Here is a 25,951-nt window from a genome sequence, read left to right as displayed (position 1 = left end):
GCGGCCAGGCGGGAGGGGGCTCCCGCGGGGAGGGAGCTAGCATGGGGGGGCGGGCCGGGGGACCCAGACCCCGACGGCGAGGGGGCCTGGGGGCGGGGCGGGGGCTCCGGCGCGGAGGGACCCCGACCCGGGCGGCGTGCACCTGGCGGCGGGGCGCGCCCTAACCTGGCTTCCGGGGGCGGGGCGCGGGGCGGGGCGGGGCGGGGCGGGGCGGGGCGGCGCGGGGCGGCGCGGGGCGGGGCGGGGCGGGGCGGGCGCCCGCAGACGTCAGGGACCCGCGCGCCAGGCCGGGGCCGCCGCTCGCCGTGGGCTCGGCCGGGGCTGCCGCGAGCGTGCTGGCCGCGCCGGGCATGTCCTAGGCGGCGGCCCCGCCCAGCGCTCGGCCGGCGGGCGGGAGGGCCGGGGCCGGGGCCGGGCCGAGCGGGGCCGCGCCGGGCCGGGCGAGCCGCAGGTAAGAGCGCGCCCCGCGCCCCGCGCCCCGCGCCCCGCGCCCCGCGCCCGCCGGGGCCTCCTGCGCCCGCACCTGCGCCTGCGGGGCCGCGCGGGGGGCGGGCGGGGCGCGGGCCGTCGCGGCCGGACAAAGACGTGGGCCGCGGCGCACCTGGCCGGGAGGGTCCCCGCCGCCGGGAGGGGCCGGGGCGCGGGTTGGCGGCCCGCGGGGGGGCGCAGGCCGGGCGCCGGCGGATCCAGAGGGCGCCCCCGCCCCGCGGCCCCCCGCGGCCTCCCGCCGCCCTGTCGCCGCCGCCCCTGCCTCCCGGCTCGGCCGGGCCCGGCCTCCGCTGCGGTGCCCCCGCCGCCGGCCCTGCCCCATCCGCCCCGCGGCTCCCCCCTCCCGCTCCCCCTCCCTCGGGCCGGGGCGCGCGGGGGCAGCTTGGGGCGTCGCAGCTTCCCCTGGCAGCGCCGGCCCAGGCGGTGGGAACAGCCCAGCTCGCGGCCGAGCCGCTCGGGAAGGGCTGCTGGTGGCGGCGGGCCCGGCCCTGGCAGCGCGCAGAGCCGGCTCGGGCCTGGGCCTCCGCAAGCTGCAAGGCGGCGCCCTCCGCCGGGTGGGGTCGCGGCCCGTGGGGGGTGGCAGGTGACGGAGGGGGGTGGGGGCTGGGAAGCGCTGATGGGGCCCGAGCCGGGCCCAGGCCTCCCCTCCCCCACCGCCGGGAGGAGGGGCCTTGGAGGAGGTTGGGGCTGCGGAGGCCTCCGGAGCCCTGCGGGGGGGGGGGGGGGCAGGTCCCCACCCCCTCGGCCTCCAGGGCCCCGCGCTCCGGGTGGACTCAGGCCGCGCCTGGGGCTCCGGGGAGGGGGTTCCGGCCGCGCTGTCCTGGGGCGCCGGGGCGGGGCTTTCCTGGTGTTCCCACCTGCTTGCCCCAGGTGCCCTGTGGGTGTGCTGAGGGCTCCGCGGGCACTTGGACCTTCATGGACCGCGTCCTGGTGGTGGCCTCGCCCACCGCCCGCCCGGGAGGGGGCTGGGGCTGGGCCTCTGGGCGCGGTACCGCAGGGACTGGGGATCCCCCCACTGCTCCCGCTGTCACTTCTCTCCCTCATCGTCTGACCTCCCTCTGTGCCCTGTCCTCGGAGTCCATTGTGACCCCAGGACCTCCCCGGCTGGCCACCGCACCCACCCACGCCCTTGCACCATGTGCTCTGCCCAGTGCTCCGTGCCCGGCGTCTTTGAAGTTGTTCATGACTTATAGGCGAGGCGGCCACGTTTTCATTTTGTGCTGAGCCTCCCGGAGATGAGGCAGGTCCTGGAACTACCCTTTGGCTCCAGCACACGCCCAGGACTCCCCGAGCCTTGTGACCCCCCCACATCTGCACCGGTGACTTCCTCTGCTTGCAGCAGTCCCCAGATGTTGACAAGCCCGCTTCCATCCATCTGCTTCCTCTCCTGCTCCCGCTCCTGGTGGGCATTGCTCAGATGATGCCTTCCCCAGGAGCCTTCCCAGACACCCCCCCCCCACCCCGTCCCATCCCCCCACACCCACTGCTTCATTTTTCCTCTGGGACACTCACACCTTCTCAGAGCCTCTCACCTTTGCTGTCTGCCTCCCCAGCTGGCGGGAAGGCGGGTGATGCAGGTCACTGGGGGCTCAGAGCCCAGGGCACCCCTTGGCACACAGGCAGTGCTCGGGGTGGGATCTATCCTGTGTGTGTGTGTGTGTGTTTGTGCAGAGAAGAGTGGCCAGGACTCTTGTGGGCAGTGCTCTGGGTACGCATGGAGGCCCTGTGCACACGTGTGTCCTGTGAGCATGTGCATGTTTGGTGCCCTTGCACCTGTGCTGCTGGAGCCACACAGCTCTGCCCTGGGTGAGCGGGGCGCCTATGTGAGAGCGTGGGCAGGCTGGCTGCCCCAGAGCCTGGTGTCGGGGTGGCATGGGCCCTTGCTGTCACTCAGATTGCCCCCACCGTGCCTCGCCAGCTACCATGGCGCTTGCCTGCCCATCTTGACCATATCCAGCCCCTCCTACCTCTCCTTCACTGATGCCCCGGAGCCTGATGCCCCCGTTACCTGGTGCTGTCCTGGCCTGGGGACCCCTGCGGGATGGCCACGGTGGCCACGCGGGAGTGTTGGGTCTCCTGTAAACGATCGCTGTATTGACAGCTCAGAGTTCCTGTCTTCAGCTGTCCCCCCACCCCCTGGTCCTCCTGCCGGGCCCACCCCAGAGCGTCTGGTGGGGGAAATAGGTCCTCTGATTCAGAGTTTGTGTCCAGGGCAGGGTCAGGCCCTGTACACCTGGCATTGTGGGGACCCTGATGGGCCATGGCGAGTCCCACTCGAGAGCTGTTCTTGGTTGGGTCATGAGGACGTGTGCGGCTCCACACGTGGACAGTGTGGCCGTGCCTCATGGACTCAACGCCGGGTACCTGGGTTGGGGGGACAGAGCACAAGGGAGGGCCAGGAGAACTTAGCTGGGGAAGGCATCCACAGGGGCAGGCGCACTCCAGGGAGGGCGGTGGCCTCGTGCGGCTGGGCCCAGCGTCTCCAGTGGCTGCCACGGGGGTGCTTGGACGTCAGGGGGCGGATCTGCGCTGGGCCTTTCGCGTCCAGGGGCTGGGACCCAGGAAGGGAAGCCTGCTCTGACGCCTCCTTCCCCTCAGGGCCAGACGGGCCTTGCCAGCGCCAAGATGAGTGTCACCTCCTGGTTCCTGGTGAGCAGCAGCGGCACCCGCCACCGGCTCCCGCGAGAGCTCATCTTCGTGGGGCGTGATGAGTGTGAGCTCATGCTGCAGGTGAGTGTGAGCATCTCTGGGGCAGAGAAGGCAGGGGCGGGCCCAGGGCAGGACAGCGCCCGTCCTCCCTGCTGCAGGAGCCTGCTGAGAGCCCCGGAGGCAGCCTAGTGCTGCGCGCCTCCGCCTGGGCCTCCGCCTGGGCCTCCGCCTCGCCTGGGACCCACGGGGGGCGAGTGCAGGCCTGCGTGTGTGCTCACAGACCAGTCCCGCCTCCGCGTGTCGGAGGTTGTTCAGGCTTCTGTCAGGTTCTCAGGGCGTCGGGGACCCACCTTTGGAAGGTGCTGGAAAGTGGACCTATCTGTGGTTTTGTTGTCTGGGGCCCCCCTGGGCCATGGCAGACTGGGGAACCGTGAGGCCCACTCTGGCCGTCAGAGCTGTCCGAGGGGAGGCTGGCGCCCCTTGAGGCACCCAGGTAGAAAAGGGTGGTGGCGCCAGCACCCCGTGCACTTGGCAAGCAGGACCTTCAAGCCCTGGTCTCAGAGTCTGGGTCTGGCTGTTTGGGAACGAGGACGGAGGGGAGGTGGACTGACCCTACAGGGTTCCCCTTAGTTCAGCCGTCCTTTGCGCTGTTCCCCATGGGGGTGATCCAGCCGGGCCTCCTGCAGCCCTGGCCCCTGCCCCCACGCTCACGCCCCCCATTATGGGACCCCCAGAAGGAGACACGTGTCCTGGGTGCAGGGTGAGGCCTCGCTCAGGCCCTGGTTCCCTGTGCCAGCCGGGCTGCTACTGCCCACTCCTAGGACACGAGGGGCTCGGGCTGCAGACGGGGGGCTCGGGCCCCTCACACGCAGATGGCAGATGTCGTCTGTCTCCCTCTCCTGAGGGCGAGGCTGTCCCTGTCTGGATCCCCTGGCTTCTCTGCAAAGGTCCTCAGACTTGGTTGACTAGACCGGCCAAGCCCCCGCATCTGTCTGCTTGCTGGGCCGCCTGGTGTCTGTGGCTTGGCACAACCTGTCCCCTTATTTCTCTTCCCGCCGTTGGACGCTGGAGAGGCCGCGTCAGGGACTGTCCGGGGACGGGCAGGTGTCTCTGTGAAGCCCGGGGTGTATCTCTGAGGCCTGTTGGGCACCTCCTTGGCCACCACTCAGGTTTGCCGGTTCTGGGAAGCAGTGGCCTGAGGACAGGGGAACGGCAGGCGGGTGGCGCCAGTCAGACTTCTTCACGCCGTCAAAACGTCCCTCTTCCTCTTCCGTTGTCGCCTGGCATGAAGTAGTCTTGATTTATTAAAGACCGTTTACAAATATGAAGAGCCCCCAGAGCACACGGTCCACACGGAGCAGGTGCAGGCTGCGGGGTGCACCCCTGGCCCCCCGAGCGGCCCAGGTGAGGCCTGGATGCGGCCAGCTGCTCCCTCATGGTGTCGTGTAACATGACCCCCGTTCTCTGCCATTGGAAGCAGATCTGAAAGTGTGCTGGGTCCCTGACCCCTGGCAAGGTGCTGTGGCTGTGAGGCATGTTGATGGCTTCTCCGGTCTCCCTAGGGTGGCCAGGAGGACCTCTTGGAGGAGGCGGCACTTGACAGGGGCCCGCAGATCCTGGAACGCTGTGGGTGCCCGGGGCCCAGCGTGCGTGGTCTTCCCGCCCCGTCCTGCCCTTCCTGCTCTGCCCCCCGCACCAGGCCCTCACTCTGCTTGCCGCCCTTCGCAGGTGCCGGTGGAGAGGCCTCTGGCTCGGGAGGCAGGGGTCAGGGCGCTCAGCGAGTTTGGGTCCAGTTCCTGGTTCTGGTTCGTCGGTGGTGGAGCCTTGAGCGGAGCAGGAGCAGCAGGGGCTTCTCAGCCCTTCATGCGGGGCAGCCCTTGGCTCGGCTGCACCCGTGTTCCTGCCCTGGCTGTCCTCCAGCAGTTGGGGAAACTGAGGCCCCAGGAGATCGTGCGGGTGTAGAGCGAGCACCAGGGTGCTGTCCAGCCCCTGCAGCCTCCCCCTCTGGGCCCTGAGCGTACTGGGCAGTCCCCCCCTGCGTCTCCTGGAGGTCCTGTCACACCCTTGCCTTGGATTCCACATCTGCTCAGGTGGCTCACACGGTGTCCTCGCCTGTCCTGTCCCCAGCCTCCAGCTCCCTGTGCCCAAGCTCTGTGCTACCGAGCAAAACCCATCAGCCCCTGCCTCTGCAGCAGGGTCCCCGCCAGCGGTCCACGGACGAGGCCTGACTTTCCCTCTCCCTTACCTGTGCTTGGGCATCCCCTGGTGGCGCTGCTGCTACACCCCGGGTCGGGGACACACGCCAGTGGATCCCGGCCTCGTCCTACAGCTGCGTCATCGCAGCCCCTCTGCCCGGCGCCCTCCCCTGCGCGTCCTCACCAGCCCGCTCCTCCTCACCCCCTCCCTGCCTCGTGCTCCCGGAGGGCCCGGGCCTCCCCTCTGCGGGGTCCGTGCTTCATACCCGTGTTGTCACGCAGCAGTTGTGATGGAGCACCGCACTGTCCTGCCACCGGGAGGGCCACGCAGAGACCCTGCCCCCGGGGTCACCTCGCCAGGGGTGGGGCCGACCACACACATGTGAGCAGGGACCTGATGATTCCCCGGGGAGAAGGTGAAGGAGGTGGTGCTGGGAATGGGATGGGGGACGAGGGGCCGATTGGACACTCAGGAGAACAAGGGGCCTGGGGGGCCCGCAGGGTTGAGGCCGGGGAGCAGAGGCCTGTCCAGGGGGCCCATGCCACGAATTAGGCAAGAGGGGCTGTGGCTTGGACCTCAGGGGGCAGAGGGAGTGTGGGGGGCATCCTGGAGGCAGAGCTGGCCAGCCTGGCCCCATGCCCCCCACACTCTCCAGCAGCCACCGTATCCCGTGCAGTGCCAGCCTGGCCCCGAGCTGGTGCCCCGCCGGGGTGCTGGACGCTGCACGTGCACGTGGGTGCAGGCCCAGGTCTGCCGGGTGCAGAGCCGAGGCCGCCTGCCGTGGGTCTTGCCCTGGGGGGGCGGCACTCAGGGGCACGGCGGGTGCCTGTGCATGTGTGTGTGCGCCCGCGTGCCATTGTGTGCTTGTGCACAGATGCCTGCCCTGCGACTGCCCAGTTCGCCCCGTAGGAGCGTATGGCAGCCGGGCTCCGTCTGGAGACCCCCACCCCGAGAGGGCAGGCGGGGAGTGCCCTGGGCGCTCGCAGCCCCGCCAGGGCGATGTTGGGGTGCGCTGGCAGGAGGCTGTGCCCAGAGCCCCGGGTTCTGGCCGCTGCCAGGATCAGGCTGTTCCGGGCAGGGCCCAATTTCCACACAGGGACACATAAAGTTTGGAAACATTTAGACCTTTTGGAAACAATTAGACCTTTTCCCAAAAATCTATGTTGGGAGCTTCTCAGGGCCCTTTTATTAGCCTGTTTCACAGTATTTCCCATCACGCGTGGCACAGCTGCTTTCTGCAGGGCCTGGTTTGTATCCTGTTTTTTTTTTTTTTAAGATTTTATTTATTTATTCACGAGAGACAGAAAGAGAGAGGCAGACACCCAGGCAGAGGGGGAAGCAGGTTTCCCACAGGAGCCCGATGTGGGACTCGATCCCAGGAGCCAGGATCACGCCCTGGGCTGAGGCAGACGCTCACCCGCTGAACCACCGGGCGTCCCCTGGTTTGTGTCCCGTTAAGTCTCTGATCCAGGACAAGGGGCTGCTCTGCCTTCTGTGCTGGGCTGCGCGGCCTCCGAGGTGTGGATCTGGGGCCGGCTGCTGGCTCGGGGCCCGGCCCTGGGAGGGTGGCTTCTGGAGCTGGGCCCCTCTGCCTGTTCCCCACCGGGCCTGGTGCTACCTGCAGCCTGGGAGGGAGCTTTGCAGGAGACGTGCCTGGTGCTGGAGCCCCAGCTGTGGGTGGAGGGTAGGCCTGGGGACTAGATGGGGCAGTCCAGGCTCTGGGTGCAAATGTTGGGGGGCACTGCAGGGTCCAAGGAGCCAGAAGGCAGGGAAGGGTGGTGAGGCGGGTGGGAAGGTGGGCACAGGGAGGGTGGCAGTCCTGGGCAAAGGACCCAGGTCCAAGAATGGGCATGGCATCTCCAGAGCCCACAGGGAGGTCTGGCCAGAGGACAGGGCAGGGCAGGGAGGAGGTCTGGAGAGGCCTCCGGGCCTGTGGCTCATGGACGAGGCCAGCCTTTCCTCCCGGGCTGGCCGGGGGCCTCAGAAGTTTCTGCAGAGGAACGATGGGCTGGACCGAGGGCTGGGAGGATGGGAGAAAGGGGGCCGCAGGGGGTGATATGTTGCGGAGAGGGGCTGGTGGGTGCCTGGGGCAAGGGGCTGTGTGGCAGCAGCCGGACGCTCGGCTGCTGGCATTCCTAGGGGAAGGCTGCAGGGCCAGGGGGGCGGGGAGGGGGGTCTGGTTTGGCCTGGCCAGGATTGAGCTGCCCAGAAGGTGCTAGGGTGTGTCCAGGGGCTGGAGGTCTGAGGCTTGGGGAGAGAAGAGAATTGTTCAGCCTGGGAGGTCAGCCCGGAGGCCCCTGGAGGGGGTTACTCGTTGGCAGAGGTGGCGTCCGAGCCTGAGGGATGGCGCGCCCTCCTGCTGCCCGCCCGGGCCGCCTTGGGCCAGCCTGTGTCACCCCGCGTGCTGGTGTGGAGCTGGCAAGAGCCCCGTGGCCACCCCTTCCCAGGCCTGCAGCACCCCCGAGCGCTGATACCTGGTGGCAAGGAGGCCAGGGCCCGCCCTCAGACAAGGCTGAGGTGGGTAGCTGGGCTGTTCTCGAGAAAGGGTGCAGAACCCCAGAGCCCTCACCAGTTCTCTCAGCTGCCGGGCTGGACTGTAGGAGTCGCGGTCGCGGACTCACAAGGGCGCCCAGAGGGGTGGTTCACTGGCTTGGGGGGAGACGAGCCCGAGGGCTCAGGCTCCCCCACGTGGCTGCTGGTTCTTGCCAACCCCACTGCAGCCAGGAGACCGAGGCCCAGGTAAGGGATGCCGGGGGCCCCAGCAAGCCCTGCACCCCCACCCCCACCTGTGCCAGGTGGTGGGCCTGCCGTACAGGGTCACCCTTTGGGGGTAGGTGAGCACTGGGTGGAGCCACACCTGGCACAGGCAGGGGAGTCTGATGGAGGAGGGGGTGCCTGGCATCCAGGCAAGAGGCTGTGGCTGGAGTGGCCAGGAGCTGTCTGACCGTGAGCGCCAGCTTTGGGTGAGGAGTTCGGGATGGGGGCAGAGGTGAGGTCTGGGGGGAGAGGCAGTAGGTCTCACGGTTGGACACGGGTCAGATACCCACTGCTGTGGGAGCAGATGAGTTGGCACCAGGACCCCCACCAGGCTATCCTGGGGGCTTCGTAGGGCAGATGCTTGCAGCGGGCTGTGCTGCTGACCCGTGCTTCCCTGGCTCCCTTGGGCAGCACTGGGGCACATGGCCCAGGGGTGGCCTCTGTGTCAGGGAGGCTCCGGCTGGCCCCACTGACCGCTCTACCCACTGGATCGCCCCTGCACCTCTGCTTCCTTCCAGAGGACTGAAGGTCCACGCAGGATGAGGTATGGGTCCTGCGTCCCATTCCCTCCTCGTGCCACTCCCCCAGCTCCCCCACTGCGGCAGCATCCCTGTGGGCCCAGCTGGCCACCTGGGGAGTGCAGGCAGGGCTGGAGCATGTTGCCTACTGCTTGGGCTGAGGGCCACAGCCCCTACAAGCCCTGCCAGCTGCGGGCTGCCCTCCAGGGCACCTGGCACATCGGCCAAGCTGAGTGACCCGGGGCGGGGCAGGGCTAGGCCACAGCCTGTGCTCACACCCACTGCAACCTTGCTGTGCCCTAGGGGTGTCTAGGCCTTGGGAGGGTGCTGGGGCCTCCCCTGGAAACCAGGGAGCAAGAGTGCTGTGTGGAGGGCTGGCTGCCTGGGGGAGGGAGGGTCTGGGCACACAGCTGTGAGAACTGAGAGCCCTGGTGGTATGGTGATGCAGGGACTCAGGTGTTGGGCCACCCTCTCGCGGGTTAGGGGCCATCCTGTCCCTCGCCGTGGAGAGCTGGTGTGCAGCCCTGTCCCCATGCATGTGACCTGGAGGTAGGTCTGGGTGTCCTGTGGAGGCCCTGTCTGGCAGGACCACAGGGTCCCATACTGTCATCTTGGCAGGTCTGGATCTAGGTTGGCCATTTCTGCTGGCCTCTCCAGGGCCTGGTCCCCAGGCCTGTGTCTCCTTAGGTGGCGGAAGAGGGATGCAGGGGCCACCCAGGGATGCCCAGGGCCTCCAGCAGAGTGGATGTGGGGTGGGCAGTGGTGCTGTGCTCTGTGCCAAGACCGCGGGCCTCGTGGCTGCGCTGGCCATGCCTGAGCAAACAGTGTGACCCCATGAGCCCGTCCCTGCCTCTGCACCACGAGCCTGGCAGTGGAGAGGTGTGGTGGGGACTTGCGTGTGCTCTTCTCCTGACTGAGGGGGCGGGGTGCGTCCTGGGAGCCGTCCTGGGAGGTCTGGTGGCCAGGGAAAGTTGGAAGTGTTCAGCTCTTATCTGTGCGCACTAGCACGTGTGCGCGCACGCTTGCACGTGGGCGGCAGGGTGTGCTTAGGACATGTGTGAGCCCTGTGCATGCAGGCACATAGCTGTAGGGTCTGAGACCCATCCTGCATGTGTGTGGCCATCGCTTGGAGAGGCTGTGCCCCTGAGGGGCTGCCCAGGAGTGGGGGGGCCTCTCCCTGAGCCCCCAGCCTCTCCAGCCCCCCGTGGTCTCTGCCTGCCCCCACCCGCCCTTGGGAGTGAGCAGCATGTCCCAGATGAGCAGAGGTTCTCAGGCCTGCCCCGGCTGACCCAGGGATCTGGCCCACGGGTGCCACAGAGGGCTGCACAGAAGAGGAGGGGCTTGGGTGGCAGTGGGGCAGGAGCACCTGCCCTTGGCATCTCAGCAAGTCCCTGTGGCCTGTTCCAGCGGCTGAGACAGCTGGTGCAGTCAAGCCTGGGTGGGCTGTCCGGGTGTGGGGGCGCGGGCTGGGCGCTGCGGGCTCCCAGGCCCGGGTGGCCAGTGTTGGCATTGCCGGGCGGTGGAGGAGGGGGCTCCTGTGGGGGGCTCCTGTGGGGGGCTCCTCCGCCTCCTGGGCCTCACCTCGCCAGGAAGGCCAGCTGACGGCCGTCTGTGTGTCCCCAGTCCCGCAGCGTGGACAAGCAGCATGCCGTCATCAACTACGACCAGGACAGGGACGAGCACTGGGTGAAGGACCTGGGAAGCTTGAATGGGGTGAGTGCCAGAGGTGCTGGTGCTGCCCCGCCCCCTGTGCTGGCCCCACCCCCTTCAGGGCCCCGCCCGCTCCACGTCTCTATTCTCTGTGCCGGCCCCGCCCCTTCAGGGCCCCGCCCCTTGCTGGCTCCACCCTCTCCTGGACCCGCCCCTTGCTGGCCCCGCCCCCTCCACCACATCTCCATTCCGCGTGCCGGCCCCGCCCCCTCCAGGACCCCGCCCCAGGCCCCGCCCCTTGCTGGCCCCGCCCCTCTCACGACCTTTCTGTCTCCCTCCCTCTCCTGCGGGCCCCGCCCTCCCTTCGTGGTGTCCCCCTTCAGAACACCCTGCCCCCCATAGTAGCCCCGCCTGTGTTCCTCACCCCAGCTTCTTCCCCTACCCTGCCCCCCACATCATGACCTACTCCCCCGCCTTGGCCCCGCCCCTCCTCGTGACCTCCTCCCTGTGCTGGCCTCCCCCCTCTCGGCTCCCCCTGCAGCTCTGCCCACCTGCTCTGGTCCTTTCCCCTCGGGGACCGCATCCCTCTGCTCTGTCCCCACCTGGCCTCCTCCCGGATCTCGTGCTCAGGTGGGGAAGCCACCTTCAGGTGCAGTGGCCCCATGGCCTCCTTGGGAGGGCTTCCCGCAGGGCAGGGTTGTTCTGGGGGGAGGGCCCTAGGGTGTGCAGGGGAGGCGCGCCTCCTGCGGACTGGGATACCCTGTCCTGGGGGATGCGGGACCCCTGAGCAGGGGGGTCCAGTGTGGCCGTGCTCGGGTCTGCCTGCTGCCCTGTCCCGCCCAGCTTGGGCCACCTGCCGTCTCCATCCCGAGCTGCCTCCACTCGGGGCCTCCGGGCGGCATCTGTCCCCCCAGCACCTCCTCTGTGGGCCCTCCTGTCAGATGCAGTAGCCCGACCTGAGTGGGGCTGCGGGGGCAGTGAGTGCCCGTGTTGCCCATCCCTGCACACCACGGCCCTGGCCCGGGACGCCGCCCTGCGCACCCACCTCCTGCTCGGCTCCCGGGACCCTCCTCTGTCCTGTCCCCAGTCCTCCACGCTTCTGGTTTCTTCCGCCAAACTCTGGCACAGTGGCCCTGCCTGAGCCACATCTGTCTTCCCGCTGTCACCCGGGCTGCCGCAGAGGCCTCCGGCGTGTTGGGCGCTCACACATCTGGCCACAGCGTGGTGTCGGTGGCCAGTTAGAGCCCCTGGTGCAGGGAAGAGGATCTCTGGGGAGCGGGCATCACCTAGCCCAGCCAGCCCTGCCGCAGGGCCACTGCCACCCCAGGGTCCTGGAGTGCTGGGCGAGTCCAGTCCTTCAGCGGCTGCCTGTCCTTCCTGTGGTCCCTTCAGGGTGTGAGGCTGGGTGCACGTGCATCAGAGGGACAGTGCCTGGCCCAGAGCAGCTTGGAGGGAGGGGGACCCCAGAGCCGTTGCCCTGCCCGCTGCTGGCCTGGCCCTCTCACCCGTCTCCCCCCCAGACGTTCGTGAATGATGTGCGCATCCCGGACCAGAAGTACATCACGCTGAAGCTCCATGACGTCATCCGATTCGGCTACGATATCCTTTCCTGGCAGTGGTGGGGGCCTCAGTGGGCGCAGCAGGGGCCCGCCGGTGTGAGAGGGTAGCGGGCATGACCCCAGGCGGGGCTCCAGCCCCTGTTCCCCCGACAGAAGCCCCCCATCACAGGCACCTGCTTCCTGCCTCCTGGTCTGAGCTCACACAGGACTTCAGGAAAAGTGAGCCCTCCCTGGGACCCAGGGTCCCCAGTGACCTGGGGGCTGCCCGGATGTGGCATTCTGTGCCTCCGCCCCAAGGAGCATGCTTCCCCTGGGCCCCCACACGCATGGCAGGAGCGTGTCCTCTTCTCTGCCTGCCTCGGCTGCCACTTGTGGGCCCAGCCACCATCTGAAGCCCCCCCAACGCCTAGAACCTGGGGAGGCCAGGGCTGAGGGGTGGTTTGGGGTGGGAGCTGGGGCCCCGCCTGGCTCCCGGCACATCCCCTGCCTGCCCTGCCCTGTCCTGCCCTTGCGGTGAGGGGCTAAAGGGCACATTCATGCGCGTGTGTGCTGCTTGTCCGAGCAGGTGCAGTGTGGACACACGCTAGGTGCACAGGGGGGTGTGGGGGGCAGCGCGGTCCCCCCGGGCCTCCCCTCTCCGTCTGACCCGATCGGGAGCTGTCTGGTCTCTCCCTGCGGAGAAGGCCCGCCCCACGTGACCCCATGCCCCCGTCCAAAGACCGTCCTGGCTCTTCTGCTCCGGGTTCGCCTTAACTCGCTGTCACATTCCAACATGTACGTACTGGAGCGTGTGCAGCACCGGGTCCCCGAGGAGGCGCTCAGGGTCAGTGCCCGCACTCAGCCCAGGGCCTCGCGGCCCCGCACCCCGCCGCCCCGCCCCGCCCGGCGCTCCCATATCTCTTGGCTGCCTCGGCCTGGCTGTGGTGCCATGAGTCAGCCTGGCCCGGCCTGTCCTGCAGGATGGCCCGGTCTAGCAGGTGGGGAAGATGGTCGCTCCCCGCCCTCCCCGGCCGTCGCGGCTGGCGGGCGTGGAGAGGAGCCTGCGGTACCTGGCTGGGGGCGGGGAGGACCGCGGCGAGGCTATCACAGGTGGTAGCCGGGAACGGGCAGGAGGGGAAGCCTCTGGGGACAGCCCTGGGGGGACTCCTGGGTGATGAGTGCCTTCGGGTACTCCCCGTTGGGGCTTGAGGGACCTGGGTCGGGGGCCATGGTGGGAGGCCATGGTCCGCTCTGGCTCGTTTGGTGGGAGTCATGGAGCATCGACCTGGGGCCACTGCCCAGAGCTTTGCCCAGGAACCCTGCGTGGAACCCTGCGTGGGGGAGACTAGCCTTGGCCCCGAGCTGTGGGCAGCACGGGCAGTGTGGACGGCCTGCCCAGAGTCGCAGGGCCAGTGTGACCCTGGCCCTGACAGCTGCAGAGCTCAGCCAGGTGGGGCCGCTGCACGCACACGCCCTCACACGTGTGCACACACAGGCACACGCACAGACCTACACGGTGTGCCCACATAGACCACTGCTGCCCGCCTCTCGTGGCCCCTGAGCTGCTGACCCCATGGCCTGGGGCCTGTCCCCACCCCTGTGTCTCCTGAGTGGGGGTTATGAACCACCTTCAATAGCTGCTGCCCACTCCAGGCTCCTTCCTGGAAGCTTTGTGTTCTGAGGACCCCCCACCCCAGGCTGGGGCAAGCACCCCTGGCTTTGAGCCTCAGGATGTCACCTCCACGGGAGTCATGAAGGAGACCTCCTGGCGTGAGGGGCAGTGCAGGCCGTCTCTGGACCAAGAGGGAGGCAGGCTGCCCTGGGTGTCCTCCTGGAGTGGGCCCTGCCCTCACCCCTGCCTCGCTGCCCACAGCACGAGAAGTATACCAGCCAGCTGCAGGTGAGCATCAAGGGCCCGGCACCCAGGAAGGGCGAAGCGCTGCCCCAGCACCCCCCGTACTGCGAGTCCTTGGGTCCCAGGCCAGAGAGGGGGGACCGGAGGCCAGGAACAGGTAGGGCGGCATGGCATGGGGCCTGGGAGGGAGGTGCACACGGGCCTGCCCCCCACGGGCCTCCCTGCGGCTCCCCGCGACCTGCCTCATCTGGGTCATGCTCCCCTCCCAGCACAGCCCCTCCACCCGCCAGCCTCCTGGGCTCATGACATCCCGGCGGGCACAGCACAAAGCTGCCCTTGGGTGAGCTCAGGCACCCATGCACCCCACACCTCCGCACCCAAGACACACCCACCTGTGCGCACTGCACCCCTGGGACCCGTGTGGTCCGGTCAGCCTGCGGGGGGCCCAGGCTTCAGGGTCGTCCCTCTGTGAGTTGAGTCGTTTACAGACCCTGGAAAGGGACCCGCCCTGGCTGTGGACTCTGCTGTCCTCCTGTCCTTCTGGCAGGCGGGCTCTGGGGGCAGAGGGCTCAGGCAGGGCTGGGGGGTCGCCTGCCTCAGGATGGGGCTGCTGAGGACTGTCTGCCCCAGGTGCGCCTCCTCCACAGGGAGGCCTGGGCGGGGCTGGGGACAGCGAGGGTCACAGACTCACAGTGGTCGCTCGCCACAGATGTGGAAACGGGCCTCAGGGTGATGAGGCTGGAGCCCTGGGGCAGGGGGGCCTGGGCTGAGGTGGGAGGTGAGGCCAGGGCCCCTCCAGGACCCAGGGCTTCCCCAGCCCCGGGTCTCCCCTCCTGGTCTGCGTTGGGGCCACAGCGACCCAGGGTCAAACGCTCTCCTTGTGCAGAGGCAGCGGCCTACCGCACCCCCCTGTACGGGCAGCCCTCCTGGTGGGGAGAAGATGATGGTGGCACCCCGCCCGAGGAGCGGCGCCAGGAGGAGCCCTACGCAGGTGGGTCCCAGAGGTCGCTAGAGCTCCTGAAGGCGGCCTGGCCTGGAAATGCCCGCTCTGGGGGAGACCGAGCGGACAGTCCTGGCGGGGCGGGTGGGCGGGCGTTGCCACCTGGGGGCCCCCAAGGACATGTTCCTCCCTCCCCCCAGAGCGGCCCAAGGAGCTGGCGCAGCAGGACGGGGAGCTCCCCGCGACGATGGGGGGCTTCCGGGCCTCGGTGGAGCCTCAGAGCTACTCATTCAGGCGGGAGCCCAGTTACTTTGAGATCCCCACGAAGGAGGCCCCGCCGCCGCCGCCACGGCCCCCCGAGGGGCCGGCGCAGGAGGCGCCCACCAAGGAAGGGGAGCCGGGCGGGGCGGCCCCCGTAGTGCAGAGCCACGCCTCCTTCACCATCGAGTTTGACGACTGCAGCCCCGGCAAGGTGAAGATCAAGGACCACGTGACCAAGTTCTCCCTGCGCCAGAGGCGGCCGCCCGGCAAGGAGGCCGCACCTGCGGAGGCCGTGTCTGCGGAGACCAAGGTGGCCGACTGGCTGGTGCAGAATGACCCGAGCCTGCTGTGCCGGGCCGGCCCCGGCGACGACCGTCACAGCACCAAGAGCGACCTGCCGGTCCACACCCGCACCCTGAAGGGTGAGTGCCGGGCTGGCGGGCCCAGCGGGGGGCTCCGGACCTGCCGCGGGGCGTCCCCACCGGCCTCAGTGCTTGCCCGCTGGCGGTTCCTTGCTGAAGACCTGCCTCCGCGACGGGGCAGTCCCTCGTGTTCCCCTCGCTCATCTTGGCCACACGTGGTGGCTTCCGTGGGATGGGCGCTGTGTCCCCAGCCACACGTGACAGCTTGGGCATGGGGTGAAGAGCCCCCCACCCCCCAGATCGCTGCATCCTTTCCCTCGGCCTGATGAGTTGCCGTTCCCCCACCCCCAGGCCACAAGCATGAGGACGGCACCCAGAGCGACTCGGAGGACCCCGCGGCCAAGGCGGCGGCGGTGGTGGCGGCCGGGGTCCCTGCGGAGGGCGGCGGGGCGCAGGTGCGGCTGCAGAGGCAAATGAAGCGAGATCCCCAGGAGCTGCTGCACAACCAGCAGGCCTTTGTCATCGAGTTCTTTGACCAGGACACGCCGCGCAAGAAGCGCTCCCAGTCCTTCACGCACACCCCTCCCGGGGATCCCAAGGCCGACAAGCGCCGAGGCCCCGGGCCGGCTGACAAAGACCGCTCGGGCGTCCCTGCCCCGGCGCGGGGCACGGGCGGCAGCTCAGGGCCACAGCGGGCCAGCTCGCTCAAGCGGGAGAGGACAGAGGAGCGGCTGGGGGGGCCCTCGCCCACCCCCCGGGGCTCCGCGCGGCCCTTCGGCAGTGTGGGACGCCGCTCCCGTCTGGCCCAGGACTTCATGGCGCAGTGCCTGCGGGAGGGCTCCCCGGCCGCCCGGCCCGGCCCTGACAAGGCACCCCCAGCATCACCGGCCCCCGAGACACCCCGTGGGGCCAGCCCCGTGGCCCCGGCGACCCCACCACCACCCCCCGCCGACCCCCAGCTGACCAAGGCGCGCAAACAGGACGAGGACGACAGCCTGAGTGATGCAGGGACCTACACCATCGAGACAGAGGTGCAGGACCCGGAGGTGGAGGAGGCCCGCCAGATGATCGACCAGGTCAGCACGGCAGGGCGGTGGGGGCCGGGCCGGGGGTGGGCCGGCACTGACCCGGGGGCTGGCCATCCCTCTTGGCAGGTCTTTGGGGTACTCGAGTCTCCTGAGCTCTCCAGGGTGTCCTCCGCCACCTTCCGTCCCGTCATCAGAGGGGACAGAGACGAGGCCGGCGACGGGGTAGCCCAGCGAATGGCCCTACTGCAGGAGTTTGCCTCCCGGTCAGCGGGCATGGCCCCCCAGGGGGAGCTCCAGGTACCTGGGATGACGCTGCCTGGGGAGGGGCGGGGGCCCCCGCATGGGGGCCTGTGTGAGCTCGGAGGTCTCACCTGTGTCGGATTCCAGGCCCCAGAGGAGGCTGGGTCCAACCTGCTGGGTAGCGTGTCCTGGCAGGTGGGCTGGGGCCCCTGCGTGGAGGGCTCAAGTGCGGGCCCAGAGGCCCCAAGTCAGGCTGGGCCCCTGGGTGTGTCCCGTGTACCCACAGGCAGGGCTGCGCTGAGTCACAGCGGCTGGCCTGTGAGCCCCTGAACTGGGCTCAGGTTAGGTAGTTGTGTCGGGGGCAAACGCAGGAGCGCATCGGGGTTTCCTGGCTGCGTCCATGGGGGAGTGCGCCACGGGTACAGAGATGGCATGGGTAGGGCCAGGTGTCAGGCGAGCTGCTGTGGCTGCCCGGGCGCCTCCTGCCCCCCCTGCGGGAGACACACGCTTGCCCTTTGCTCTGCAGGGCCTCACGGTGCCGGGCTCTCCCGGGAGTCAGAAGTGGGTGTCCCGCTGGGCTAGCCTGGCCGACAGCTACTCGGACCCAGGCCTGGCAGGTGAGTGGTTCAGGCTCAGCGGTGGGGTGGGGCTGGGGCTGGGGGTGGGCTCAGGCGTTTTACTGGACCTGCAGGCGCGAGCGTGCCGGCCGAGTCTGGCGGAGGGCCAGGCGTCCCGTAGGCACCCGGGGCCCGCAGCCAGCGACCGCTCCCTACCAGGCTGCCCTTGTCTTTGCAGAGGAGAGCCCTGGGCGCAGAGCCGGAGAGCTCGAGGGGACCCTGCCCGTGCGCCAGCGACGGCTGCTTCCACAGCTACCCAGCGACCGCGCAGACAGCCCTGGGGGCCCCGAGGCCACCAGGAGGAGCGGCCCCGGGCCACCGGAGCCAGGCAGTGAGCAGGCCGGCTGCTTCTTGGGCCAGGAGGACTTGGAGCCTGACAGCCTCAGCGATGCCAGCGGGTCGGACGGTGGGCGGGGCTCCGAGCGGGGTGGGGGCCCGCAAGAGGAGAGACGCCGGAGCCCCCAGGAGGGACTGGCATGGACAAAGGGCCGGCGCTCGCCGAGGGCCCCTGGAGAGCCAGCCCCCACCTCTTTCTTCATTGGGGACCAGAACGGGGAGACGGCCTTCCCCAGGAAACCCGTGGCTCCAGGGGAGGTGGAGGGCCTGGGGCGGGTGGCCCAGGCCAGCCCCCCGGCGAGGGACAGCCTCTCCGTCGGCACCAGCGGGAGGATGGTGATCCAGCTGCGGACAGGGCGGTCCCCGGAGCCCGAGAGCCCCGCCCTGGCCTTGGTCCGGCAGGACAGCTTCAGCAAGGAGCCGGCTGGCGGCCCCCCAGCGCACGGCCAGCTGCCGCACATCTCCAGCCACCCCCTCCTGCAGGACCTGGCTGCCGCCCGGGCCTCGCGCATGGACCTGCACCCCCAGGACACCCACCTGATCCTGAAGGAGACAGAGACGGCCCTGGCCGCCCTGGAGGCCCGGCTGCTGTCCAGATCCGCGGAGGAGGCAGAGGGCCCCACGGCCAGTGCCCCCAGGCCGCCGGAGGACTCGCTGTCCGGGGACTCTGACGTGGACACGGCCAGCACTGTCAGTCTGCTCAGCGGGAAGAACGGGCCCAGCCCAACCAGCCCGCAGCCCGCGGGACCGCAGAGGGACAAGCCGCCGTCCCCGCAGGCGGCACAGGACCCGGGGGGTGTCGCCTTGAACAGCGCCCGTGAGCGGCTCTCGGACAAGCAGCGGCGCCCGCTGGGCCCGAGCGACGTGGGCCGTGCGGAGCCGGGGAGGCGCCTGGCCGTGCGGCGTGGCCCCGGGCCCCGGGGCTCCTCGGACTGGCCTGACGACGATCGGGGCTGTGGCCTGGCGCCCCCGCCTGGCGCCGACGCGGTCACCTCTGACCACGAGGCCCCCGGGGCCGCTGGGGCGGGGAGGCCAGGCCCTCGGCGGAAAGCCGCCGCCCCGCCGCCACCGCCAGCTGCCCGGGAGGAGCAGAGCCGCGGCCCCGCCGGCTCCCAGAAGGCCCAGCAGGTGCTGACCCGCTCCAACAGCCTGTCCACCCCGCGGCCCACGCGGGCCTCCCGGCTGAGACGGGCCCGGCTGGGGGAGGCCTCGGACACGGAGGCTGCCGACGGGGAGCGGGGCCCCCCAGCCACCCCGGAGCCGGCGGGGCGGCCCGCCCCCGAGCAGGCCAAGAAGCTGTCGCGCCTGGACATCCTGGCCATGCCCCGGAAGCGGGCCGGCTCCTTCACAGGGCCCAGCGACTCCGAGGCGGCCCCCGCGCGGCCTGGCTTCTCCGGCCGCAGCGTCGAGCTGTACTGCTCGGGCCGCAAGCCCGTCATGGCCGAGGCTCGGGCCGCCGCCAAGAAGGCCGCCAGCGCCACCGCGGTCCCCCGCCAGCCCTTTAGCAGGGCGCGCCCGGGCAGTGCCCGATACTCGTCACCCAGTGAGTGCCGGGAGCAGGCGGGTGGCCCCGGGCCCAGGCAGCCGGGGCGGAGGGTGCGCAGCTTCCCCGTTACATAGGCGGGCCCGTCTCCACGGACGCACACACGAACCGTGTGCATGTGACCATCCTCGGGGAGCCAGGATGGAGGGCTCCGCGGCTGCGCGCCAGGCCTCGCGCTTGGGGTGCTCTGCCCTCGGCTGCCCTGCCAGGGCGTGCGGGATGCCGTGGCGGGGGAGGGCTGTGTCCACCCCCCACACCCCCAGGCAGAGGCCCCGTGCAGCCTGTGGCCTGTGCACGTGCGTGGCCAGCAGGGACAGTGCTGTGGCCGCCGGTGCTTCGCTGCTGCCCCGGGGGGCTGCGTGTGTGTGTGTGTGTGTGTGTGTGTGTGTGTGTGTGTGCACGTGCGCTCAGCCAGGCCGGTCGCCCGAGTGAGCTGAACGTAGGCTCTGCTGGCCCAGCTCCTCAGGGCTCCTGAGGCTGCCGGGGTGGGGCCCCCCCTGCCTCCTGGGTCTGCTAGGGGCGCCGAGTGCTGAGGGGCAGGGTCCGCTGGAGGCAGGGATGGGCGGGGACGGTGGTGGCAGGCTGAGGACCGCTGCTGGGTGGGAGCCCGCTGCCCCTCCGCCGCTTTTTTGGCTGCGTGTGTTTGCTGCAACCGCGGGGCCCCAGAGCAGGGTGGGTGAGGAGCTGGGTCCGAGGGGCAGGCGGGCAAGGGAGGGGGCTGCGGGGGCCGAGCTCAGCCACCCTCAGGTCCCACCCAGGCCTGGGGCCGGTCCACGTGGGGAGGGCTGCCCTGATTTGGGGCATCTCTGGGTGTAACGCTGCCCTGCCACCACGCCTGCCACCTCCCATCTGATGGGTACAGACCGTCCCCGTGGCCTCTGCCCACAGGCCGACCAGCCCCAGGCCCATGGAAATGCCAGGCTGCCCCTGCCCCCCGCCTCTGGGCCGCTGGTGGCCTCCAGGCCCTGGAGCTCTGCAGCTGCTGGCGCTTCAGCTAAAGGGCCTCTAGGCATGGGTGGGGGGCCGCCGGCAGCGTGGCTTTGCGCAGCGCTGGGCCCTTGCCTGGGACCCCGGGGCTGCCACGGGGTGCTGAGCTGCCGCTCTGTTCTGTTCTTGCTTCTGGAACCGATTCGCGCTCCCAGGCACGCGCCGCCGGCAGCAGGGCTCGGATTGCACGTCCACGTCCGAGGAGGAGTACGGCTCCCACCACGGCTCCCCCAAACACACACGCTCCCATGCCTCTACAGCCACGCAGACCCCGCGGGCTGGCGGCTCTGGCCGCGTGCGACCCCGGGCGCCTGGCCTCCGGGACACGGATGACGAGGAGGAAGACCCTGACCCCTACGGCTTTATCGTGCAGACGGCGGAGATCGCCGAGATCGCCAGGTGAGCGGCGCAAGCGGAGCCGCTGAGCGGGCCGCGCCTCCCTTAGGGCCAGAGCGCCCCTTGGGCCGGGACTGGGCTGGAGGCTCTGTCCGCCTGAGCTCTGCTTGTCGGGGGGTGGATGCGGTTATTGGGGGCTTGGATCCTGGGTGAGCGGATGGGTCCCGGGTGCGTGGATGGGTACTGGGTGGGTGGAGGGGTCCCGGGTGCGTGGATGGGTACTGGGTGCGTGGATGGGTACCAGGTGCGTAGATAGATCCTGGGTGGACGGATGGGTCCCAGGTAAGCAGTTGGGTCCTAGGAGGGCAGATGGGTACCAGGTGCGTAGATGGATCCTGGGTGGGTGGATGGGTCCCGGATGCGTGGATGGATATCAGGTGGGGGGGCAGGTGGATGGAGGCAGATCTCAGAAGAGTGCGGGTCCTCTGGTATGAGGGAGAAGTGTATTATTTTTGTTAAAGATCATGTCTCTCGCGTGGTCGTTCCCTGGGTCAGCTCCAGGCCAGGAGCTGGGAGGCTGGTGCAGAGGCGGTGGGACTAGAGGGCAGTGTTTGGCTGAGCAGGGCTCAGTGCCATGGTGGTTGGGCTCTGCGGGGCTCGTGCAGGAGCAGGAGTCCGGGGCTTTAGGGTGAACGGTGGGTGTTTGGTGCTGAGGCTGCTGAGCTCCTAGAAAGAGGTGACCAGAGGCAGGTGGTTCCTGGGCAAATGGCCCGTGGGGATGCAGGCACAGAGAGGACACAGGCCACGGTGGCTCAAGGTTGAGCAGGAAGGGCCTGCGGGGCATGAGAGGGGCCAGGGATGGCGGCTCCCAGGACATGGAGGGCGGGCAGCGGCTGACGATGGGGCGGACGGCCGAGGTGGGCTCCTCAGAGGTGAGGGGCGTGCGGGGGCGGGGGTGGGCGGCCCCTGTGGGCCTCGGGGCCTCTGCTTCCCGAGTGGGCAAGCTTGGGCATCCTGCCCGGCTAGGGGCTGGCACTAAGGCAGGGGTGCACGCCCATGTGGCATCACTGTGAGTTTGAGGGGTGTTCTGTGTTTCTCAGTGTAGGGAGAGTGGGTGCAGTTGGAGGACCCCCATCTCGAGGGGTCTAGGTCAGCCATGCTGGGGGTAGGGGGCGGCTGGAACAGTCTCCAGCCGTGCTCGGCATTTCTGGGAGGGACTGAGCGCAGTGACCGTGCCAGGCAGGGGTGCAGGTGCCGTTCAGGGTGGACAGGCCCTCAGGGCCGGCTGGGAGGCGCCCTGGGCAGTGCTGGGACGATGGAGGCCGGAGGTCAGGGCCTTGTGGGCCTCGGAGGCCCCGTTGCTGGGGCAACTGCAGGCATCCATGTGCCGAGGAAGCTTCCAGGTGGAGCTCGTAACCCCTGTCGAGTGAAGGAGGTGGTGGTGCACAGTGACAGGGGACTCCGGTACCCCAGCCTGGGCCGAGGACTCAGGTGACACAGGACAGGCTGGCTGTGGGACCTCTGTGCCTGCCCGCCCTTCCTGCCTGGCCCCAGCCCCACCCCTGCCACTCTTCCTGGGGCCTCCCTTCGGGGCCCTGTGAGGTCTGGCATTGCCAGTGGCCGGGTGGGCGCAGTTGGGGTCAGGCTGGAGGCTGCACACCCCTGACCCCTAACCCTCACCCAGCACCTGCCTCCTGGGCAGGACGCCTGCCTGCACTTGCGAGGAGAGGTTGGCCCGGGGAGGGATGCATCAGGCCGCTGCTCCCCGACCTCCCCAACACGGGCCCTCGGCCCAGGGGGACCCGACAGGACCTGCCTTCTTTCCTGCGGGCTGCAGGCTGAGCCAGACGCTGGTGAAGGACGTGGCCATCCTCGCCCGGGAGATCCACGATGTGGCTGGGGACGGTGACTCGCTGGGCTCACCGGGGCCCGCCCGCAGCCCCTCTCTCAGCAACATGCCCAGCACCCCTGCTTCGACCATCTCTGCCCGTGAGGAGGTGAGCCCGGCCGCCACCCTGCTGAGGTCTGGCCCACCCCCGGCCTTCAGGCAGCTCCTTGCACAGGCAGTCTCAGCCAGGGGCACTCGCCGAGGCCGTGTGTCCTGTGCTCGGCTCCCCACACGGCCACCCCAGAGCACAGGATCCAGGACCCCCTGTGTTTGGGGGTAGGGGCATCCCGGGGCCCGAGTCTGCTCAGTCCCCCTACTGTCACGGCAGGGGAGGGACATGGTCTGCCCCTGTGGGTGGATGCCCCCTGCCCCCAGGAGGGCTGACACCACCCTGCCCCTGTCTACAGCTGGTGCAACGCATCCCCGAGGCCAGCCTCAACTTCCAGAAGGTGCCACCTGGCTCCCTGAGCTCTCGAGATGTGGACCAGAACATGAACGACCGCTGTGAGGACCCCCTCGCCAGCAAGATGCGTCCCCGGAGCCGCGAGGAGGCAGGTCACCCCACCTACCCCGCAGAAAGCTGGCCTGGCTGCGCGCACAGGGCCCTCCAGGCTGGGCGTTGGGGTGCACCAGGGAGCAGGGCCTTCCGGGGGGTCCCAGGTGCCACGCCAACGCCTGGTCCTTGCAGGTGATCTTTGACAACCTGATGCTGAACCCAGTGTCCCAGCTGTCTCACGCCATCCGGGAGAACACGGAGCACCTCGCGGAGAAGATGAAGTGCGTGGGGCCCCCGGGCTCTGCAGGCCGGTGGGAGCTGCCCCGCCAGCCTCCCCTCAGACGCAGACGCTAACATGCGCCCAAAGCCAGGACCGCCCAGGGGGTGCTCATGCGCACGCGCGCACCTGGGCCTGGCAGCCGGCCCCCCTGCGCCCACCCCAGAGCCCCCGGGACGACCCCAGTACTCCCCACGTCAGGCCCAGAGAGGGAGACTCTGCTTCTGGCCAGCCCACTCCTGCCCCGGGCCTCTGTTCCCCCGTGGGCACGGATGGGGAGGGGTGGGGGCAGCGGGCTGGGTGCGCTTGTGTAGGTTCCAACCTCCCTGTCCTGTTTGCTGCCCCCCTCGGTGGCAGGATCCTCTTTCAGAACACAGGGCGAGCCTGGGAGGAGCTAGAAGCCAGAATCAACTCGGAGAACGAGGTGCCCATCCTGAAGACGTCCAACAAGGTGAGGGCCGCCCCCGCCGCCACCAAACAGCCTCCTGGCTGCAGGGAGTGGGGGGGTCCCGTGGCGGTCCTGCTCCATGCACCCCCTCCCGCCCACTTCCAGGAGATCAGCTCCATCCTGAAAGAACTGAGACGCGTGCAGAAGCAGCTGGAAGGTGGGTATGGCCGGTGCTGCTCGCCGTGGCGCCCGCAGAGGGAGGCCGGGTGGGTGTGGGAGGCAGGGCAGGACCCGCCGGCCGGCCTGACCCTGCACCCCCCGCAGTCATCAACGCCATCGTGGACCCCAGCGGGAACCTGGACCTGCTGACCGGGAACCGTGGCTCCGGGGGCTCGGCCCAGCTTGGGAAGGGCCGGCCGGCTGCCCAGAGTCCGTCCTCGCCCCCCTTGGCCCTGCCTCTGAGGAGCTTCCCGCAGCGGGGCACCTGCGGGTCCCCTGGCCTCCCGGACCCCGCCTTCCTCCCCGACTTCCTCCCCGACGCAGAGAGGTTCCTGATCTAGGCGCGGGCCGGGGCGGCCTCCCCGTGGCCCCGGGTCTGGCGCCTCCAGCCTCTCTGTCGGCCGCTGCGGCCCCTCCCGGCTGCGGACGGGTCGCCACAGAGACCCGCCACGTGCCAGGACCCCGTGGGCAGGGCCTCCGTGCCCAGACTCCCTCCCTCGCTCCCGGCCAGCACCCCAGCAGGACGGCCCAGCCCCTGTCGGGGCCACTGCCGAGGGCTGGCGTCACAGGTGTGTACCCCGCGTCCTCTCCACTGCTGTTATTTCTGTCTGTAGCTCTTAAGGAAAGGCTGGTCTGTGCCACGGCAGCAGCCCCCGGGCCTGGAAGGCCCTCCTCCCGCCTCTCGCGCTGGGGTGCGTGCTCACCTGTCCCTCCCTGGGTGCTGGCCCGGGCCAGGCAGGGGAAGAGGGGCTGGGCCAGGGGTGGGGGGCGTCATTCAGTGCCAAACACGGAGCCGGGAGGGGCCCTGAAGCCCCAGGACTCGAGGGCTCGGTGCGCCTGGCCAGGGCCCTCCAGCGGCCTCTGCCACCTGGGCCCGGGCTGTGGCCCGTGGAGACGTTTGGGGCCGGAACCCCAGTACTTCAAGCCTTTGGTGCCAATGCAATTGCCAAACCTGCTGAGTGTGCAGGCTGCTGCCACACTGGCTGTGCACACGGGCACACACATGCCAGACACGCGCCCACGCCCAGGCACGCGTCCACACCGTGGGGCAGGTCTTCCCAGCGAGGGCTGCGGGGCATCTGCACTTGGCTTCCTGCGGCTTTAGGCTGGAGGGGGGCAGCGAGCACTGGACCGCAGGGGCTGGGAACCAGGCTTCCGGCAGCTCCCTGGGCTGCACCCCTCCCCCAGCCCCCGTACCCCCTGACGCTGTGGGCATTACGTGGGTGCCTGCAGCCAGCTCTGAGCCCTGCAGGCTGCTGTGTTCCTGGTCCCGTGGGGGGTGGAGGGCAGGGAGAGGCCCCCAGGGACAGTTTTGCCTTCTCAGGGTTCTTTAAGCTGGGAACATGCCGGGTGGGCGGGGCACGCCTCCCCGGGGCCGGGGCAAGAGGAGGCTGCTTCTGGGGCCTCTAAGCCAAAGAGCCCGTGGGCTGGGGCAGGTGGGGGCGGGGCTGGCCCACCCCGGCCGCTCGGGGGTCGCTCCGCACCGTGCCCGGCGCCTGTGTGAGTGGCGATTGCGGGATGGGGCCCGGGGGCCAGTGGGTGTGAGTCCGGGCCGCCACGGGTGATGCGTGTGTCCGTGTTTACATTTAGCTGACTTGGAGTTGCGTGCATGGGTCCTGTCCCCCCACCGCCCCCGTGATGTTTACGTATGTGTGTGAGTGGGGACGGGGTTCCTGCCGGGACCCCGCCCCCCGGGCCTGCTGTGTCCACACGGAGGAGGCCTCCTGCATGCCCCGCACAGTCCCCTCCAGCCTGTCCCCTGGAGACCAACAGTGGCCATTCTCATCCACACGCACCCTCAGTGATCGCTGTACACTTTTTTTTATTCACAAATTCCCGTTCCTCCCCCTCCAGCCTTTGACTCGGGATCGGTAACTTATTTGTCTGGCTTCTTGGAGGTACTTCGTATGTTTGTCCTGGGTGGTCTTATGGATGTCTTTCAGAAAATGGTTATTTTATATGAGTTGTCATGGAATTTGTTCTAATAAATCATTCTATCACATGGCGAGCCCCGGCGCCTGTTGCCTCGGCCTCTTTTCTCCACCCGAGGTGTCTGAGTGGGGGCCCCTGGCCCTGTGCTCTGGGTCGCCGCCGCCTGGAAAACCCGATTTGACCCGAGACCAGGGATGCTGCAGTGCGGAGACGCTGCCACCAGGGAGCAGCGTAGGCGAGAAAGAAAACCCGGGAAATTTCAGGTGTTTCCTCCTCAAAAAGGAGTTATTAAAAAAAAAAAAAGAAAAAAACCGGCTATTTTATTCTAGCCACTGAAGGGTATGGCGACCAGAAGCACGCTCAGGGAGGCCGCTCAGGGAGGCCGTCCTGGGACAGGCAGCCGCGGGGGCGGCAGGGGTACGGGCACCGAGTGCCGAGCTCCAGCCTCA

The 25,951-nt window shown here is 69.3% G+C and overlaps 1 protein-coding gene across 3 annotated transcripts; it reads left to right on the top strand.

The window, feature by feature from the left end:
- The first annotated feature begins 290 nt into the window (after positions 1–290).
- CEP170B (centrosomal protein 170B) lies at positions 291–25,572 on the top strand. 3 transcript variants are annotated; one of them, XM_041759047.1, is made up of 19 exons: positions 291–451; positions 3,088–3,219; positions 10,233–10,322; positions 11,780–11,858; positions 12,583–12,641; positions 13,671–13,809; positions 14,539–14,643; positions 14,793–15,275; positions 15,567–16,291; positions 16,370–16,540; positions 17,010–17,100; positions 17,279–18,979; positions 20,122–20,365; positions 22,140–22,299; positions 22,598–22,741; positions 22,879–22,967; positions 23,321–23,414; positions 23,517–23,568; positions 23,676–25,572. In XM_041759047.1, exons 2-19 carry the CDS (start codon positions 3,115–3,117, stop codon positions 23,909–23,911), a joined length of 4,767 nt encoding a protein of 1,588 aa, XP_041614981.1. In that variant the 5' UTR covers positions 291–451; positions 3,088–3,114; the 3' UTR covers positions 23,912–25,572. The 3 variants fall into 3 exon arrangements, with proteins under 3 accessions (XP_041614981.1, XP_041614982.1, XP_041614983.1); XM_041759048.1 differs by lacking the exon at positions 291–451 and adding an exon at positions 1,161–1,891; XM_041759049.1 differs by lacking the exon at positions 291–451 and adding an exon at positions 8,503–8,635 and having other exon boundaries at positions 3,098–3,219.
- The last annotated feature ends 379 nt before the right edge of the window (positions 25,573–25,951 follow it).

This window comes from Vulpes lagopus, chromosome 6 (assembly GCF_018345385.1).
Source record: "Vulpes lagopus strain Blue_001 chromosome 6, ASM1834538v1, whole genome shotgun sequence".
In the NCBI taxonomy this organism is placed as follows: domain Eukaryota; kingdom Metazoa; phylum Chordata; class Mammalia; order Carnivora; family Canidae; genus Vulpes; species Vulpes lagopus.
Note: the sequence above shows the minus strand (reverse complement) of the source record. Positions and strands in the feature narration are given on the sequence as shown.

Excerpts from the sequence above, each read along its gene's own strand:
- CEP170B (XM_041759047.1), top strand. The coding sequence starts at position 3,115 with ATGAGTGTCACCTCCTGGTTCCTGGTGAGCAGCAGCGGCACCCGCCAC. Across the intron at positions 3,220-10,232 it reads AGTGTGAGCTCATGCTGCAG|TCCCGCAGCGTGGACAAGCA; the intron begins GTGAGTGTGAGC and ends GTGTGTCCCCAG. Across the intron at positions 13,810-14,538 it reads GGACCGGAGGCCAGGAACAG|AGGCAGCGGCCTACCGCACC; the intron begins GTAGGGCGGCAT and ends CTCCTTGTGCAG.